The following is a 19,996-nucleotide window of genomic DNA, read 5'->3' on the forward strand; positions in this document are numbered from 1 at the left end:
ATTAGGTTTTGTTCTTTGGGCTGATATCTTTAGTCATGCTGGGTAATTGGAAAAATTACATAGAAGGACAAATCCCAGCGCGACTGTCAACTGCTTGGGTTTGTAGAATTTTTTATTTTTATTTTGTTAAGCCTGCATTGGGTCCAATATCCAGCTTTTACTGGCAAAGAATAAGCCCTCTGTGATGAAAAGCATGTTAGTGCTCCATCATATGGGTTTTAAAGCTGGAATGGTACAACTTTAACCTCTCTCCTTCTCTCCCCACCTAAAGTATGTAAATTCTTGCAACAGATTTTCAACGGTGTCTTCCTCAAAGTAAACAAAGCAACAGTGAATATGCTGCATAGGGTTGAGCCTTACGTGACTTATGGGTATGCATCTCCCTTGTTATACTTTTAGTTCGTGAGAATCTGTTTTATGAATTATTGGCCAAAGTATCATTTGGTGACCATGTGCTTGTTCCAGATATCCTAATTTGAAGAGCGTAAGGGAACTTATTTACAAGAGGGGCTATGGCAAGCTAAATAAGCACCGGATTGCTTTGACAGACAATTCAGTTATTGAGCAGGTTCGTGTGTCTGCATTTTGTTAGTCCTATGTGTCTGTAGCTTTACGTTTTATCTCATTCAAAATGCTATTGATATGATGGTAGGGTTTGGGAAAGTATGGTATCATTTGCATTGAAGATCTTATTCACGAGATCATGACTGTTGGGCCTCATTTCAAGGAGGCTAATAACTTTCTCTGGCCATTCAAACTCAAGGCACCCTTGGGTGGTCTGAAGAAGAAGAGGAACCACTATGTTGAAGGAGGAGACGCTGGAAATCGTGAAGACTATGTTAATGAGCTCATCAGGAGGATGAACTAGATTTTGGTAGAGGTTCTGTCTATGTGTTAGTGCAAGTTGAAAGCTTTTTAATTCTGTTTCTATTCTCATTGTCATTCTCATTTGAAGTTTGAGAGTGTTGGATTTTTAAATCACGAAGTTTTGTATTGGTGTTGGCACATTAATCTCTTCTTCTTTTTTGTAAGGGAAGCTATATCTATTAATTTATTTTGAGTTTTTGTTGGCTGTTATAGTGCTAAAAGTCAGACTTTATTGGCCATTCCAAATTTGCTTTCATGGGCAGCCCCTCATTTTGCATATTTTCCAGAGAACTCCCAACTGCCTTCCTAAGAACATTTTTGGTACTTGATGGAGTTGTTGGAATTTGGAAGTGTGATGTTTGAGTTAACCTTTTGTCGCTCACATTCACACATGGGTTCATCTTGAGCAACCGAGGAGGCACAAGGAGAGTTCCAAAAAGAACTACTCTCTTGCCGAAGAGTGGGCGATGATTGGATGATGCAGCATTGCGATATGGTGCTTAATGTGCGCTGAATTAATTCTCTCTTCTGCTTTCCATGCTAGTTCATGGTTGTTCTTAGCTTCTCAAGCTATACATATCCTTCAACTTGTACTGGTCTTTACATGAACAACATTAGGGTACACCCGCATAACAAGGCATTTTCAAAGTAGCGGAATGATTTAGATGCCGATGTTGGTCATCTTTATTATTTTTTTCGTAAAATGCGGTCATCTTCTTGGCGATCTCCTGTGTTCTATCTGCTTGGCAATCATTCAATACATGTCTCGTTCCCGATCCAGGTAGTTCATCCTGGACCAGATACCAACCAGATAGTCCATCTTGGACCAGATACCACCTCACCAACTTCCTTGTACTCTGAAGAGAATCAGATGTAGTCACAAAGTAGAATAGCAGCATTATAACTACTGAGTGTTACACAAACAGGTAAAAACTTGAATACAGATGATCAATTCTGTAAGATTAAGCACTGCCATAGGCTTTAGTGTTGACCTTTCTTTCGTTAGGGTACATACTATGTGGAATTCCCCAATAGATAACAATATGTAAAGTTCTCATACTCTATGCTACATACATAGCCATCACTTTCAAAATGTGGGCCAACAATATAAGTTACCATAAAATACAAAACAACACTGTCTAGCGCAAGTTGAATCAGTTGAGCTGCATAATATATTCAGCAAAACAGCCAACCTTGTGATTGTTGCACCGATTTCAAGCACTGGAAAGTGGATGCTTTCCGATACACTCAAATGCAAGACCTTCATCTCTCCAAGTAAAAAAGGCCGAATCTTCAAGCAACAGTGGTAATTAATGATCAGAGAATTGCCAATAAAAATCTTAATAATCAACAAATCGGCCCTCTTTTCTTCCACGTGACCTATCAACTGGTTTATTCTGCTTATCTAAGCCTCCATAATTCTGTACTTGGTCATGCCTTGTGACAATTTTCAGAGGATGAGCTTCCGTGTTGAAAACCCACTCATCCAGGGAGATGACTGAAGAGGGTGAATAAAGAAGATAGAGGTACTTGAGTGTCTCAGCTAGAAAGAAGCTTTGCATCATATTGTCTTTGACACCAGAATTAACCTGGGAACACCAATAGTCAGTAGCTGAAAAGTAAAATATACAGTGCTGAAGACAACATATGAGTTTTCTTTCAGAGCATATAGCTCTTGGTATCAGAAAGGGTGTGAACTGGGATGGCATTTCAAGTATCAGTAACCCACACAAAAACCATTCGTCCAAAATAATAATCGTGGTTCTTTTGGGATAAACCGATAAAGGCAAAGATACACTCATAATTTCTTCCAACTCTTCTAGAGGAAATATCAAATCACCAATCGACACATACTAGGAATTCATTCCATGAGACTTGGTTCAATAAACTACAAGAAAATCAACTACAGTGCGAACCTTGAACTTCACAGAAAAGGTTTGGAGTACTTAATTGCATCTCCCCACAGATACATTGCCAGTTTAGTGATAAAGATCATTCTAGCAGGCAATTTCATTTACTTTATGCAACGTAAATCATCTCAAATACTTCTTGAAATTGAGCTGGGTCAGCGATGAAACAGTTTAGAGCGAGACTGAGTCTTGAAATTGAAAAACAATCTGAAATCATGGGTTTGAGAAGTGCTTACATCCTTCAATCCAACATATCCCGCCTCAACACGAGAGTTTTTTTCAAATGCTTCAAATATGTTCCAGCCCCACTCTTGATATGTCTTGTTGCCAGTCAATCGCCAGAGGTAAAAGAGCGATTCCACTGTCTCTGGTCGCAATATATTCCATGATGTACCCACGCTCATGTCCTGAAAAATTGTATTGAAGCATCAAAAAACGACCAAAGGTAACCACTAAATCCTAAAAGAGCTCAAACTAACCTGCCCAGGATGAAAGAAATAGTTCTCTCCAGCCAATTTTGTTGGCGTTGACTGATAGAAATTATAGCACGTCCAAGCAAGCTGCATAAAGAAACAAGAAGTCAACGATAAGCCTAGAGCATAAGTGTTGTATGTGACATATACCTCTGAAGCAATGAATGCACAATATAAATCCCTACACTGAAAATGAACACCTCTCAAAAGCTGAAATACATCCCCAACATAAAGTTGTGCATCCAAATAAAAGCACAGAAGTGTAAAAGAAGTCTTAGTCCAAAGCACAGGAAAGACATTAAGATAACTTGAAATATGTTTGCTTTTTCACCAAATAAACAACGTAAAATTGGGTGGTAGGGGAGGTTTCGTGAAAGCTGGAAAAGCATACCAAAGGAACTGGAGAATGAGAGGGAATTTAGGTGAGCGATGAAGCAACCCAGCTGGGAGCAGAGAGGCAGTGGTGGGCCTAAAGGCATCGCCTAACAAACTCCTAAATTTCATGGCATGTATGTGCATACGCTTCTGTAAGAAGGAACCTTGCTTAGAGGCAGAGGAATCAGGCCTGCAGAAGATACCGAGGAGATACTAGTGTAAATTGACTGGTGAGATCACTTCCTTTCAATTGGAGATGCCTAAGGTAGCTTAACCTCTCCAAAAGGTTTTTTCTTTAGTTATTAACCCAAGGCCCAGGATTCCCGTGACTTGTACTGAGCCATTTGACATACCTAGGCCCTATCTATTATTCCTGTGGGGGGACAAAAGACTCTCATTATGCTAAGAAGATGTCCCTAACATCTGTAAAGGTAAGATCAATTAACACATCAAGTAAGGTTAGATTGCTAGATATGAAGCACCAACACTCGTAACTGCTTGGTGTTGGCAATGTAGACACATTTTTTTCGCCTGTGTCCACTGCCATGTACAACCATTTATTTAGAATTGCCGTGTCCCATGTCCGAGTCAGTGTCCGTATCCGTATCCCTACTCAGATTGTTAGTCTTCCGGAAAGGTAAGATCAATTAACACATCAAGTAAGGTTAGATTGCTAGATATGAAGCACCAACACTCGTAACTGCTTGGTGTTGGCAATGTAGACACATTTTTTTCGCTTGTGTCCACTGCCAAGTCTGCCATGTACAACCATTTATTTAGAATTGCCGTGTCTGTGTCCGTATCCCTACTTAGATTGCTAGTCTTCAGGTTCCATCAGGAGTTCTTACGGGACTGGACACATATCTCATGCGAGCTGACAAGTGATCTGCTAACGTTCAAGCTACCATTTCTAGGATGTTGGTAGGCGTTTAGGTGCCTAATGCCTATATTTACCCTGCATTGCGTACCCATCATAAAAGTGTGGAGGCAAATGCAAACATGCAGAAATGTGTCTTAAGTGTAACCATCTAATTTAAGCATCCAATGAAATGTGAACACGCCAAACAATCATATATTCTACTATACTTATTTTATTTTAGGGGGTAAATGGTGTTTACGAAGATTTGCTAGACAATTCAAGCATATTTACAACAATAATTTCTTTAACGACTTAAACTATAATATGACGTTTAGAATCCAATAGTTCTTCCAAGTTTGTCAAACATATAGTCTCAATGGGCACAAAATGGAAGTGCACAAAATAGCTTCCAAAATATATAAAGACAAACTAATTCTGTTAAACAGATATTTGGGTGAAAGCTAGGAAGAGGTCATCTGGAAACTGAATGAAATTCAAAATCTTAAAAAGTTCCCCCTCAAAAGTTGATATCTAAGAAGCACGTGTAGGGGTACAATTATGTCAATGTGGCGAAAAAAATGGAGGGTACGGGTACGACTAGGTCATGACTATAACATGTGTAGTTTTATAGTCTAGAGTAATGTATTACACACATTAATTGCACATTTGCACTGCACTTCAAATAAAGAAATAGCTAAATGACATAGGCAATCAAGAATCCAACATTAAATAATATTTTAACACCATATGAAGGTTCAAATCAGAGTTTGATGCTATTAGTAATTTAGCAAGAACCTGTAGGCCAAAATCTTTCTTGTACTATCATGATAAGCATAAAAAGAGGAAGTCTTATCAACTTAGCTTCATCTATGTGTTGGGTAAGACGGGGTTTTAGAAGCACCTGTGCTTCATAGGTTGATATAATGCTCGTGCCCCTACAGACTAAATTGTTTGCATGGAAAATGGCTCACAAGAAAAGTATGGGTCGTTTATTTTATGGCCACAGATTACATATTGACCACAGCACATAGAAAATATCAGACAGAAATGAAAAATACCTCTTCTGCAAGTGAGAGAAATTTCTGAGAATCATCAGGACCAGATCCGGATGCCCCCAAGGCAATCATCCCTGGAGCAAAGCATGCTAACTCATCCATCTGCAAATATTCATGCAAGAATGCAACCATCACGAGTGAATCAGAAGCATCTGTATCTAACTACTAACTTGTTCTATTCTATCACCTTGTCTTTAATTGCATCCCCCGTCTTCTCACAGAGGTATGTAAAAGATGACGGTGTACTTCTCCGAACCAAGCTTTGCAGACCTTTCATTGATGTCTCCCACATTTCTCTGTTTCCGGAGTTCAAATAAAGTGTTCTCATAAGGAGAGTCAAGAAAGGCATACATATTTTACAGATCTCAGTTTCCTTTACAAAAATTGGCAAGCAATAGCATGCATCAAATTTAAATCAACATAAACCAAAGAGAGTAAAATTCTACAATCCAAGAAATCTAAAAACAGCTTTTCCATATTTGACAAAGGATGATCTTCTAATGAACTATTGACTTCTCTTCTCGATTTTAACCTCTCAAATTTGTATTAATTGGACCTATGAAATTCTCAGTAAGTATCAACTTCCACTCTTCTCCCCCAGAAACAAGGATAGGTGTAGGGAAGGACATGTTCCATGAGTAACAAACATGTTCATCATGACAAACTCGTCATATTTACCTTGAATTGCAGTTAATTTCTCGATCACTACAGCTACATGTCAACGACTAACAGGTCCTAAGAGAAGCGTAATTTATACATTCCAAGTAGTACAAGATTAACAGCAGCTAATGAATAATTCAAGGAATGAGTTCTCACCTATAATGCTTCACAGCAGCAGTTTTATTTCCTTGTATCCATGCTTTGAGCAAATATTCGTAAAAACTGCAAAACAAATATTGCATTCAAGACCTTAAACTTACAGAAGCAGATTGACAGTATGTATTTTGGTAGGATCAATACAATGGGAGGCTGCTTTCAAAATTAACAACTAATGATGTCAAAAAGATCAGCCAAATTCACATGAAACAGGCCAAAGTACTGGACAGCTGATACCTGTCCCCCATGGCCCCAAAAGTTATTGTTGAGTATGATGTTGTCCCTCTATTGGGATCAAGATAGATGCCAAGCAAGCCATCAGCAGGAAAGGTTTTATTTAACTGTAAGATAACATTCTCCACCTGAAACATTGATGTATCTATTTCAGGTCCCTGAGAAAATAAATAACCTCCAACATATGTGACGTAAGATAGAAACCAATCATCTATTCCACGCAACACCAACTCATTTTAGTTACTGATGACATCGAAGCTCCATATAAGAAAAAAGGTTAAATAAGACTTCCTTCCATATGACACAGAAGTGAATTTACCATTTACCTTTTGCTGATACTTGGGGTCTCCTGTCCTTTGAGAAAGAGCAATAAATTCCAGCTGCTCGGTGGCAGAATCTGCCAAGATAGACTCGCCCTAAGAACAGGTAACAAAGTAAATTTATATAGCCAAACAAAGGGAACTGTATTGACACAAACAAAACACAACAAAGAAACCATTATGAACAAGTTGTAACTTGTTTAGACTGTTGTTGATAGAACGATGAATACATAAATAGATGCTAAGTATTAAAGTTGTCGCGCCAAGAGTGGTTTCATGGTAGTGGTATGCCATATTCCCTCTGAGAAAATGCAAAAAATGGAGCAAAGATCTACTTCATGGTTACTGTTGCAGATAAAATTATTTTCTTGATCTGCACAAATATTTCAGAGCAAAATGAAGAAAAAGGATTCATGCAAATGATTCCGAATTGAGTGGGACATAAGGCTTATTTCGGTATCTGCGCACATAATCCAACCGCAAACAATGCTGTCGTAAATTCTAGATACTGACCAAAACCCCTTCTGGGAACAATTCCAAACTAGATCAACTAATGTGGATGGTAGAGGTGGAAGTGGTTGTGTCTCCTGGGAATATGGCTGGAACTACAACGGCTCATGACCGTTCGAGGTGGTCGTAAGGATTCATACAACTGGGGAGAACAAGCGAGCGAGAGAGGGGAGGGGGGCAGGGATGAACCAGAGAGTAATGTACACTTGTCTCAGGCCTATCGGACATGGGCTAGTTGCTCCGAGACAAGGCACTTCGAGTAGAGCAACCGAGCTCGGATCTGCAAGAGTTCCCTTGGAGGGGAGGTGGCTGGCACACAAGGTAATGGTATGGAGCTACTATGATAGAGACTTAGAGAGCTTCCAAGTACCGACAACTAAATACAAGAGATAGGTCCAAATAAAGTTTCCTACAGATATCTTATAGGAAGGCAGTGAAATAAATTCAAATTCATGCGGATGAGCTACAATTTGTTCCGCATTCCCCCCAAACTAGTATATGAGCATGAAGTTCTCTCCACTCATTGCCAATTAATGTTGAGCCGGTGCTTCAACAAGAAATCAGAGCTAGGCATTCAGACACATTTGAACAAGGCCCCTTTGTTTGTGCCTTGGTGCACATTGTTTCGCGGTGGTCCACTATAGTGGACCATTTCTTTACCTATACACAAAGTGCTATAATCTGAATCGTATAATTATCTCCTCCAAAACAAGTGTATGAGTCTTAAAAGGCCTCTCCTCTTATTCCTAATGGTTTTGAGTTTGATGCTTTAACAAGCTGAAACAAATGTCTCTATAGATAACGCAAGAGGAGAGAAATCAAGTAACGTGGAGCTCCATAGCCAACTTAATGCTACCATTTAAAAATAAACAAAGATCACAGCTTACCCCAGTCCATGAAGGATTATGTGCATTTCCGTGTGCCAGGTTAATGATGTTTCTGGGAATGCCAGAAGGTGTATCCCATGCAGGGAGCAGTCTATCAGCAATATCTTTAGCTTTTTCAAGGAAAACTTTGTCCCCTGAGAGATCATATGCACTAAGAAGTCCGCCCACAACTCTGGAGTACAAGAAAAGAAGAAAATTAATGGATCAGGAAGATAACTAATACGCCACTCAGGCTATGTCACTATGGAACAGTAGCACAATACATTTCTTCTGAAATGAATGAACTAATTTAACAAAACAAAAAAAGTTAAACCTTATAAAGTAACCTTATGGTTGTCTCAAAGACACTGGCATCATAGTTCTTGTTGAAATCCAATGAGCTCGCCACCCACCTGCAATGATTTTGTTATTACTACCAAAGATGATACCAAGCAATAAAACAAACAGCAGTAAAAGAAACAAGAACTGCGTTCATACAATTGATTGCTCTATTTGTATGTCTACATACATATAGAAGAGGAGATCAGCAACAGAAAGAGTAGAAGAAGATAAGAGTACAAGGATCATAAGCAAGTGAACTAGGATGTTAAAAAAAGAGAAGTCATGCAATGAAGAACAAATTGGGGCAGACAAAGAGGAGAGATAGTAAAAACACCAAGAGAGCCTGAAATGAACAAGTAAAACTTAATTTGAACCACTGAAAAGAGAGCATGTATGAGTAATGAGCATGTTTGACTAGATAAGCACTAGGAGTCAAATGCAGATAGCTTCTCCCATTTGATCCATTTAACTGAATTCATAGCTATAGCTGTTCCCACCACGTGGAGGCAATTAAAGCATAGACTAAAGACTTTAGTTGAGTAATCAATCAATAGTTTCATGAATCAGCTTATTCCCACAAAGAGAAATAACTATTTGGAGAAATAAATGCAAACGGGCTTAAGTCCTCTGCACCAACCACAATCATGGAACCAGATTTCAAGAGGAAGAAGTCCCACGAAAAAGAACAGGTTGGTCTAGTGCTATGAGTAAAGTGGATATCAAGGTATTCGAAGGCAGAAAATCTGAGTCAAAATGGATAAAAACATGATGAAGCTGAGTCATGGAAACAAGCAAAGGTAAGAAATAATGTCCAAGCTGCCATGGATTAACATGTAGAGCTTGGTAACCTGAACACCCATCAAATTCTCAAAGAAAGTTGGCAGTAATTTTTAGCATGGTCATTGGCCGAGGACCTGCTTAAATGAGACCTTGATGCCTTCTAGAAACCGGATGATGTTCAGGATACAGAAATTTAAGGATATATGAACCTGCTGTTGGAACATATAGAAGTGCATTTACCAAAAACTTCAACTGAAGATTACCCAATTCCAAATGATGTAGAAATAAGGCTCTTAATATGAAAAACCAAATCTAAGGCCCTCCCCAACTGGATTTCGTATCAATCATAGCACAAAAGATAGTCTCAAGATCTATTAGTCCAAGTAAAAGGAAATCAAATGGGGTAAAACTGTCAAACAAGTGAGCGCGCGCGCGCGCACATGAGAGAGAGAGAGAGAGAGAGAGAGAGAGAGAGAGAGAGAGAGAGAGAGAGAGAGGTGGTTAGCTGTCATCTAAATTGCAAGAAGTCCCCGACTTTAAGTCCTATGCAAAACGGAATCTTCCAAAACAATGTACTAATTGATAGGTGGTTCCATTGAAGATCAAGAATGATGTAATAATATCCAAATAGATAAAAACATTAATCTACAACATCACAGATGGAAAAAGGAGTGAAACTCACTCTCTAGCTCTCTGGAACTGCTCATCGAGACCCATTATATATAATGTATCCAGTGAGTCTATCAGAGTTGCTCCAAGACCGCCAAAGCTATCAACACCATTCTTCGTCTGTGGCTGTCAGCAAAGAAATGCAAAATTTGGCATACATTGTGTATGAGTATTACAACCAAACCTCAGAAAGCCGAAAAAATACAGGATAAAACACTACCAATCTAGAACTTCAGGGCAAAAAGAAAGCCACCAATCTGGGACTCAAATTTTGAATTTCTTTTATCAGAGGATTACTTGTCCACCTTTCTTTTCCTTGTACTTGTTCCCCTCTTTTCTGTTAATGACATTTTTTCCCCTGTAAAGGATAAATGAAACAACTATTTCAAGAACATGGCCTTCTCTTCACTGCTCCATGGGAAGCTTTGACAACCAGGAATATGAGTTACCAATAACTTATCTAAACTAATCATCGTCAGCTATCACCAGGCTCTACTTCTCCATAGCAACAAAGAAAAACCCATCAACCACCTTTAAGTTCTTTTGAAGGTCAGTGAATTTTTTGGAGGACTCGCTGTCTCTACATCCACAAGTTGTTTGGTTTCTGTCCCTCCCCACAACTCCACATCAAGCACATAGGGCACACCCTTCACGCCTTGAACTATCTCTTGCAATAGAACCCATGGATACTCTTGTAAAATCAACCACTCAAGCTGATATCACCTAATGGACACCAAAAATAAGGGAACAACGTGCTCCTTAAGTCTCTAACAACATCACAATGCCAGAGGAAATGACTCGCTGACTCGTTCACCCTCCTAACAAGCAACACTAATCAGAAAGCAACCAGCCTCTCCTATCAAACTTATCGATAGTATGGATAGATCTGCTCACCCATGGTATTTAGTTCTGCTCATAATGTATCAGCAGATTAAAAAATAAGTCCTAAAAGCTTAATTTAAGTGCAAGTAAAGGGGGCAAAAATGCAAATACGAAAAATAGAATCATGAAGTATAAGTGGCAGGCATTTAAGCCATAAATATTAAAAAGCTCAAAGAAGGTATGAATACGGATAGAGTCTCATATAATATTTTAATTCCAATTTCTTCACTTGAGACTATCCACTTTAGTTTCCTCAACTTAAAGCCTATCCTAGATGTGACTCATATGCTCCCAACCAACACAAGTAAGCGTGCTAAACATATCTTTAGTGTCTCAAGCAATAGAAAAACAAGTAAAGAACACATGTGGACATGTGCCAAATTGCTGAACAAAGTAGGGAACCAACAAAAATATCAGTCAAAGCTACAACGCACCTGAAGCTCATCATTGCCCCATGCATATTTTTCATACGAACTCCATGCATGGATCATAGCGTCTTTTACTTTCTCTCTTCGCTGAATATTGATAGGGTCATCTATAACATCTTTTTTGCCCATCTTTCCACCAGAAACTCCTTTGTTAATGTTTAGCTCTTCTAGCTGCAAGTACCAATCCAATATTTGGTTCAAAAGAGTTCAACCATTTGCAAACTGAAACAACATAAGTAAGATACTGACATATGTTGCATATGAAAATATAGCTCAAGTTGGTTGTCATTTGGAAGAGTTGAGACAAAGTTGGAGAAGAGTCAAAATGAAGATACTAAAAGAAATTTGTTGCTGTCAACGGACTTTCTTAAGTTAACTTGCTTTCAACAATCAGTTGGCAAAAAGTGCTTGCCCTGAGGGGATGGACCAAATGATGTATATAAACCTCAAACTCTTCGACATGGGTTTATAAAACCGGCAGAGTCAAAATGAATGAATCAGTTCGAAGCGGATTTTTGATCCAATGATTTAAAGACACACCACTATCACTACAAACAAGCTGAGTCATCATGACTCGTTCTGAACTGGAATAAAAGAGGATTTTATCCCCAATCGGTCTGGTTCAAATTGATTTTAGGACTTTAAGACATAACTATTACAATGGTTAACACACTGTTAGCAAGAGTGAGCAGCAGCTTAAATAAAGTTGGTGGGGTTCTTGCACAAAGAGGGTACACTATTACAAACTAGCCATAAAAGTATAGAGCAAGCTCTGACAAATATCAACTTTGTCCTCTTTATTTACGCTGTCTTTTAGTTTCAGCAGATTTTCCGATTGCATTGTTCACGTCTTCCAGAGGAAGAGGATAAAATTTGCATGGAACATCAAATCGAAGTATAATACAAGGAGAATGATGCTGTAAAACTAGAGAAAAACGAAAAGATTGCTTACACCACCATGCAAATTGAAACGTAAGGGCATATCTATAGGTAACCAGGAAAGGAGACAGCAGAATTTCCAAGGTGAAATTTAAGTACACAAAGCTAAAATACAGGCCAGGAATAAGAATTTTCATCCCTTACCATATTTTTCAACCGGATTAATTCTTCATTCAACTTAGAAAGCTCCTCCTGTAAAACCAAACGTGGTTTGTTAAACATGGGAAATTAGACATGATTCTCCCCACCCTAGAAATGTAATCACAAAAGGTACTACTATCGCACTGTTTCTCGGAACATTTACAAGATGAGAGTCTTCTTTTTCTATATCTTGCAACAACAGAAGTACAAATACATTCCAAAAGACACTACTCCCGGGAAGGAACTTCATCACTCACACTAGCATAGTTATCAAAATCGCAACATAGATACAAATCCAGGATTGAATCCATCGTCAGTTCCATATACTAATTGAAGAATATTCTTAACCTGTATAAAATGCAAATAGTAGTCTACCTCGTCATAGGGCGTCTTGAAATTGAGTCTAATTTTGTTAAAGGCACGAAATTTTAAGACGCAAAATTCTAACTAAAAAGGTGCCTTTAACTCCACTGGGTGGATTGAATAAAATCATGCGCGAATTCCACACTGAAACAACTGAGTCATAAATTGTGGGAGAAACATCAACGGATCTAATTACTACAAAACTAATTTCAAACAAACAAAAAACGAAAATAAAGAAATACCTCGTGGTCTGCGACAAGAGTATGTCGATCCCAAAAGAAGAGCGAGGCGCTGACGAAGAGGATGAATAGCAGTGCGAGACGTTTCGGTCGCTTCAAATAATAGGCAGGATTTATATATCTCCATCGGTTCGACGCCGATCTGGTCCTGGCCATCTCACGTAAGGAGAAATGCAGTACTAAAAAATGGCAGAACAAAACCCTAGACTGCGATCATGAAGTCAGGAAAGTAATCGGAATAACGATTAGTATTGGTCCGTGGATCGGGTCAATTTTGTATCGGAGGAGGAAAGATGAGGGAGGGAGATCTCTGTGGTGTTCCGTTGATGAAGTTTTATTGCTCCGAGAGAGAAAGAAAAAGGAAGAAGACCGAGGACTCCGAAGCGAAGACTCTGACTAATAACCAAGTCCAGCAGAGGCCGGACGGATGGATGGACAGGCTTACCAAATCAAACTGAACGATCTATTAATACAGATTTATGAATAGAGAGAGAATAATACTACACCTACGTAGGAGTACTAGATACGGAGTAGTAGAATTTTGTACTCTACTCTACTATTCTTGTTGAAAGTTCAAACATTCATTAGATAGAATATTAGTAGTAGTAACTAACTAATGACGTAGGATATATTCTCCATTTCTTTAGAAAATACTAATAAGTAGTAATTTTTTTGTCTTTTTTATTAGGATGAAGCTATGATGTCCCCGGTTATTTTGGGAACACCGTCAATTTTGACATAACTTTACTATTACGAGCATAACTAAAATTCATTACAAGCATAACAAAACTAAAACAAAGCATAACTAAAGAATATCCTAAAAACCAACCAAAGCATAATCAAACTCAACCAAAGCATAACAAACAAGTTATCCCTTGTTATGATTTTGTTATACTTGTAATGAGTTTTGGTTATGCTCATAATGATTTTGTTATGCCAAAAGTCACGGTGTACCCAAAATGACTTGGGATACCGAAGTCATTCCCTTCTTATTATAGTACTCCCTTTGTCCCATAAACTAAGTCCTTTGTTCCCTCCAAAACCACGTGCAATTTTCAAACTTAGATAATGTATTTACTTAAAATATTTTTTTAATTTTTTTTACACTGTTCGAAAGATCTCATCGAGATCTATCGAGTAAGATTCATATTGGACAAAATATATACGTTATTTTAAGCTTGAAAATTACACGTAATTTCGTAGAGGACTAACTTTATGGTCTGGAAGGAGTATGTCATTGGGTCTGGCTAGAGCCAGCTACCGTGCAACTTGAATTTCCGAACGATCAATGGAATCAGGAGTTCTGTAGTGCACTTCTGCTAAAAATATCCTACAGGTAAGATCTGGACCATTGGTTTGTGCTCCTCATCATAAAAAAAAGATCTAGACAATTGGTTTGTATTTTGTTATTTGAAATCTTGACCATTAATTGTAAAAATGGATGGACCAGAGTACACACTAGACCACGTAGTGAGAGGGTGCACTACAGGGTCTGGATCCCTATGCAATCCTTAAAAATCTGCTTTTCTTTACAATTTTCCATGAAAACACAGGTATCCCTTCTTCCGTTCTCATGAAGATATGCAGATTAAAAAATTCCACAAGTACATTGCAATAAACCAGTTGTGCAAGGGGTGAGAAATGAAATGAGAATTCTAACTTTTGGTAATGACAGTGAAAGTAGTTCATTGGTTCATTCATGTCAAATTTCAGCAGAAAAACTGGCAATTATATGACATGCCAAGGGAAGAAGAAAAATCAAGAAAAGAAAAGAAAAAGGAGAGGCAAGGAAGGATGCATTGTTTCAATGAACAAGCAGAAACTTAAAGGTATGCCTATTGCACCAGCAGTTGCTCACACAAAAGATTTTTCTAGCATCTATCTTATCCACAGATGATATAAAACCACCATGCTAGTTTTACATATTGTTAACTTCTCCACAAATTAAGCAAAAAAATAAAATACAAAAGATGGACTGCGCTAACATACAATCTCTCCAAGGCAAGTAGTTACCACACCCGAATTATTTCAGTTTCAGGGATCTCATATCAGGTGAATTTTCATGACATTGCGAAGCTAGCAATCATCATACATAACGTATCTAGAAAGGGGGCGAATGAGCAACGCCGAGCTGTCTTCAGCCTTTCAGATCCTCCCTATGCAGCCTTTTCAGATTATCATGATGAATCGCTACTATTTCCAGCAATCTTAACAACCATTTGATCTGGTTCAATATTTCCATTCTGCAGAACCCAGAAGAAGCCAGAGGATTTAAAAACAACTAAAAAAGGGGACAAAGAAACAATAAACAACTAATAGAGATTATAAGCCCTTCATAGGCTTCCAACCTCATTCTGGCTCAATGAAGGATTCTGTCCAGACTGGGGTGCTGCCTTAGAGAGGTCCCTCAGAGTTCCCTGAATTCGCCAAAATCAGTTAAGAGGAATAAGCTCCAAAATTGGACCTAACTACGCGGCAACAAAATAAAATTTCCAGCCTAAAAGAAACATGATTTTGTTCCCATAACCAATAAGCATTATGATGTTTTCAACAAGAATCTACAATACTTTTTAAGAAATTACCAATGCAAACTATCCATGAGGTCACATGAGTAATGGACAACAATAGGAGATGGAACCAACATAGGAGGCACCAACAAGTACCCATATTCACCTTATTTGCCCACATAAGTCCACATGCATTGCAAAGGGTCCTTGGTCCCTCAGGCCCACGACGCATCATTGGTGTACTCTTCTCGCTGACACCACAATGCCGACAGCTGCCACAAAAATATCAAGAAAACATCACTGTCAAATTTCTGGACGAACCAAAACCAAATAAAAGCAACTGTGAGGTGACAAATCTTGATGCTACAAGATTAACTGCCCTTCTAGCACATCAGTAACAAAACAGATGAAGGTAACATTCGTAAGGAGGTAGCCATAAAGCTAAAGTACTACAGAGCATCTAATTATCTTTCCCAAGTAGGAATTGACCAATGGTTGGCCAGAATAGCTGTAACCTCTATGCATCAAGGACAAGGAAATGCAACATAAACACTTAACAAACTCCCAATTGTTGAAAAACCGTCTTCCAGTTTTTGTCAAAGGCATAGATCAAGATAAGATTCAACTGTACCTGTTCAGATGCTGCAGTGTGCAAAGCATGAACAAGTAAACTTAGCGGGGGCTTGTTTCAATGAGGAAGAGGGAACACAGAAGGTTATGCTGGAGATGTAAGCACAAAGAGACTATATGCCCATTCATACACGTGTGATTGATGAACCTAGACGCAGTAAGCAATGAATACATGATGCAACTCCAAACAAATCAAACAATTAACTCAAATTGCGTGGATAATAGGACTCCAAAAATGAAACATAAATAGAAAGAACCTATAACATCGCTGCCATGCCACTGACAGCAGCAAAGGCAAAGGAGCAATTATACCTTTTAAGGACAGACATTAAACCTAGCCCAATTACATTTTCAAGATAAAACCAAATCAATATACATAGTCTGTAACAGTGCAACCCCAAAGCTTTTTTGTTTTCCTGTTTTTTTTTTTTAATTAGTTCTAAAGTTTCCTTCTGATTGAGAGAGAGAGAGAGAGAGAGAGAGAGAGAGAGAGAGAGAGAGAAGTAAACAAGGGGTCTGGGGCAATCAGTTATTGTGCACAAAAATGAGAAAAATGAAAAGACGGAAACTCAAAAGAACTTTAAATTGGAAAGTGTTTTAATAGACCAGAAAAATTGTTAACTTACACAATATCTTGCTGCTGGGACCCACTACCGTCTGAGGCCCAGGTTTGGTTTGAGTCCCAACTTGTAACTGCTGATGCAGACTCATCATGATTGGGTTTTGAAGATGTAAATTGACCTTTATTCCTCTGCATCCTACATGAGTACCACCAGAAGTGATCAAGAATAAAGCATAAACAGATCCATGCTTTAAAAGACAAACCTTGTAAGTCCTATCTAGGTCTGGCCAAATATAAATCAGTACAAAATCGCATCAATTCAAAGCCAAAGCAAACAATGAAATGGAAAGAATGATCTTTGATAATGGCTCATCAAAGCTAGCAGCAATTCAAAGCCCAAAGAAACAGTGAAACAGAGAAAGTGATCTTTGCTAACAACCAAAGTTGCTAAAGCCATCCACAGCAGCCAAATCTCAGCTTGATATGGACCCACGCAGCTCATTAATGTTCTGCTAGATCAATAATACCCGAAGTTCATGGGAAATTCAGAGAAGAAAAGTCGCCATACCTTAGGGCAACCTCCTTACGGACTGTATAACGGATTTTCTTGTCAAAGTTCCTTTCTTTTCGCTTCTCACGGAATCTCATCAATGAAGCCAACCTCTGAGGGACGCTAGAAATTTGTGGAGTACTGGACATTCCCTGATTGAATGAGTCAATTATTAGGGGCTATGAAAGATGAATTTATGATGACATACAAAGCTTACTCAAAAAGGTCACACATACCCTAGTATTTTGATGACCGCTCAATGGAATAGCAGGTATGTTTGGAGGTACTTCACGGCCTCCCAATAATAGAAGTACTGCTTGAACCTGAAGGATCATCCAAAACAAATTCAACACGCACTTAATGTGACACCAAGAATATGAGAACAAAAGAGGGAAAACGCAGTAAAACGTGATAAAGGCAAGCCTGGCAGAAATAATGACAGAAACATGTCAATAGCCAATCTTCCAAGAAGACAAGCATATGTAAAAGAGCAACCTTTATGTTGCTCCATTGCATGTAAATTGCATCCATACTATCAATCACGTAAGAGTACCAAAATGAAAGCAAAGACACGAGCGTGCTTGAACAAGACAATTCATCCAGATTTTCTACGCAAAAGCACGAATAAATAGAACTCTATGCAAAAATAATGCTCACGGTCTACAATCGTAAGACACTTCTATGTACTTCGCATTAAATTGCCTTTTAACTTTTTTACGCCAATACACTTTCTGCCAATTTCAAGTTTTTTGGAGGTCAATAAGTAGGACTGCATTTCTGATTAAAGATGTTATGCTCAATTACATGTTCCTCATATCCCTAATCACATCGAGTTTCATATCCCACACTAGCTAAAGGTATGGTGAGGGACACTTCAAGTTCACAACTGGTACTTAACCATCAAGTCCAACTTCATTCTGCATTTAAATGCTAATTTAAGAAGATAGACAAAAATCATTTCTGATTAAAGATGTTAGAAGAAATCACCTTTTCAGGCGAGACGGAGTCAAACACATAAACCTGGCCCTGGAAAGAGAGAGTAAGCTGGTTGTTACTATCACTGCCGCCATGAGCCACCATCGCATTATGATTATCAGTGAGATTCCCATGATCAGGATGAATTTCACCTTCCATATCTTCACTTCCCCCACCATTATCATCATGCTCCATCCCATTCCCATTGCTCAAGTGGTGCAACACATGATGATCGTGTTCTTGTATGTAATGTCCAGGGTGGTGGATAGCCTGATGCTCGTCCGTCATGCGCATACGGGCCTGGCTCTCGTCTATGCCATCCATCTTGCCCCAAAAGATCTACCAAATTTTGTACGGCAAAAAAAAAAATTCTGTACAAATCCCAGTTCTTGAAGCTTATGGAATCCACCTTTTATATACTTTATCAACTCATAATAACCTTGTACAACGCCTCAGAAAGTAACCGTAATTCTGATCTCTGTCACTGATCCACATCCACAACACAATACAAGTAAACATACGGTTTTTAGAGTTTGAATCATATAAGTATGACTGCTGAACGCAAGAGGAAAAAAAACAAAAAATGAAATCAAGACTATCTACATAGTTTTATTCTAGGTGTTTTAAGGAAGATTCAACGTTTTAGTGGTCTTATGTTTTCCACAGTTTCCGTAAAATCATAACAATAGGGACCAAAACATAAGCGTATAGTGAGTTACTAATTATTACCATCCAAATTCAGGAGAAGTCTTGCCATAAATAATCAAACAAAAGAACCTTCCTCTTGGAGCTGAATAAGTGATTCCTCCAATTCCGTTTTGACGATCCGCAAAGCTAATCGAGACGATCGACGGTCAGATTTCGCCGGAAGAGAGAGAGATAGAGAGAGTGCGTTGAGCAAGGAAATGGGACACTCGTGCATTCCTAGGGTTTCGTTTGAACGCACTCCGTGATCTCTGAAGAAAAGCAAATTCTTTTTTCTCGTTTTGGTAAAACTTGTTTTTCTTTTTCAACTTCACGCGTGAAGAGAAGAATGCGTAAAAAATGTGAACAAATACTAGTAGTACTAGAAAGTTTTCTTTAAAAAGTAAAAAAATTGCCTTAAAATTTTCTCTCCTCTTAATAACGACTCCTACCACTTATAGAATGAATGAAATTACGTAGTAAGACTCGCTATTCGCTAATATTTTGATCAATAAGTAAGAGAATAACATATTACGTATTACGTCAATTTTTAGTGTTTTTTGACAATATTAAATGGAGTTCCTATGGCGGTGTCGATAGCAAGACTAGAACTCTCCTTTAGAGTTTTCGATATAGTCTAAATATAACGATAGCAGCTTATAATTTCTTTCCTTTTTTTTCGTAGGGAAAATTTTCTAACAAGTAATGTTATATGCTGATTGATGAGTGAGTGAGGGCTTTTTGACCCCCAACGTTTAGCAAATTTTCGTTGACATGAACTACTAACATGAAAATTAACCATTGTTGATATACACACCTAACGCCATGACTTCTCCCGTTCGGCTAAATAAGTCAACTGGCCTATTTTTTTGTTCTTATTCAAAATTTCCCGTATTTATTAGTTTTTTGTCAATTTTTTTGGGATTATTGCATCGTCATGATGAGAGGAATCTAAAAAGTAAAAAATTATGATCGAAATCCAATATTTTTTGAATAAAGACGAAAAAATTGGCTTATTAG

General features: G+C 38.3%; 3 protein-coding genes across 4 annotated transcripts in view; 1 reads left to right on the plus strand and 2 right to left on the minus strand.

Annotated features, from left to right (window-relative positions):
- The window catches only part of LOC131297981 (large ribosomal subunit protein uL30w-like), a 39,997-nt gene extending 38,920 nt beyond the window's left edge, over positions 1–1,077 (plus strand). For both annotated transcript variants that reach the window (XM_058323222.1, XM_058323223.1), the window contains 3 exons: positions 292–371; positions 466–568; positions 653–1,077. In XM_058323222.1, the coding sequence (XP_058179205.1) occupies positions 292–371; positions 466–568; positions 653–868 (399 nt within the window). In that variant the 3' untranslated portion in view covers positions 869–1,077. The remainder of the gene's footprint in view (positions 1–291; positions 372–465; positions 569–652) is intronic.
- Positions 1,078–1,794: 717 nt separating this feature from the next.
- On the minus strand, positions 1,795–13,534 carry LOC131297978 (mannosyl-oligosaccharide 1,2-alpha-mannosidase MNS1). Its single transcript, XM_058323220.1, has 14 exons — positions 13,072–13,534; positions 12,470–12,517; positions 11,393–11,557; positions 10,090–10,202; positions 8,633–8,698; positions 8,307–8,478; positions 6,916–7,005; positions 6,593–6,717; positions 6,356–6,421; positions 5,727–5,835; positions 5,543–5,641; positions 3,257–3,337; positions 3,014–3,184; positions 1,795–2,456 (listed from the first exon to the last, which is right to left on the minus strand). The coding sequence occupies exons 1-14, from the start codon at positions 13,222–13,224 to the stop codon at positions 2,208–2,210; spliced, it is 1,707 nt and encodes a 568-aa protein (XP_058179203.1). The 5' UTR covers positions 13,225–13,534; the 3' UTR covers positions 1,795–2,207.
- A 1,313-nt stretch (positions 13,535–14,847) lies between these two features.
- On the minus strand, positions 14,848–19,420 carry LOC131297994 (GATA transcription factor 28). Its single transcript, XM_058323242.1, has 8 exons — positions 19,022–19,420; positions 18,305–18,776; positions 17,554–17,640; positions 17,336–17,469; positions 16,832–16,963; positions 15,742–15,847; positions 15,417–15,485; positions 14,848–15,311 (listed from the first exon to the last, which is right to left on the minus strand). The coding sequence occupies exons 2-8, from the start codon at positions 18,614–18,616 to the stop codon at positions 15,246–15,248; spliced, it is 906 nt and encodes a 301-aa protein (XP_058179225.1). The 5' UTR covers positions 18,617–18,776; positions 19,022–19,420; the 3' UTR covers positions 14,848–15,245.
- Between the last annotated feature and the right edge of the window lie 576 nt (positions 19,421–19,996).

The sequence above is a fragment of the Rhododendron vialii genome, chromosome 8a (genome assembly GCF_030253575.1).
Source record: "Rhododendron vialii isolate Sample 1 chromosome 8a, ASM3025357v1".
NCBI classification, from domain to species: Eukaryota; Viridiplantae; Streptophyta; class Magnoliopsida; order Ericales; family Ericaceae; genus Rhododendron; species Rhododendron vialii.

Bases quoted from the DNA above. Each gene is read 5' to 3' on its own strand.
- LOC131297978 (XM_058323220.1), bottom strand. From the start codon at position 13,224: ATGGCCAGGACCAGATCGGCGTCGAACCGATGGAGATATATAAATCCT. The intron at 6,718-6,915 runs GTAAATGGTAAA...TCAATGTTTCAG, and splicing joins ACCCCAAGTATCAGCAAAAG to GTGGAGAATGTTATCTTACA. The intron at 3,185-3,256 runs GTTAGTTTGAGC...ACAATTTTTCAG, and splicing joins ATTTCTTTCATCCTGGGCAG to GACATGAGCGTGGGTACATC.
- LOC131297994 (XM_058323242.1), bottom strand. From the start codon at position 18,616: ATGGATGGCATAGACGAGAGCCAGGCCCGTATGCGCATGACGGACGAG. The intron at 17,470-17,553 runs GTATGTGTGACC...TCATTCAATCAG, and splicing joins GCGGTCATCAAAATACTAGG to GGAATGTCCAGTACTCCACA. The intron at 15,486-15,741 runs GTGAATATGGGT...TGGCGAATTCAG, and splicing joins GACTTATGTGGGCAAATAAG to GGAACTCTGAGGGACCTCTC.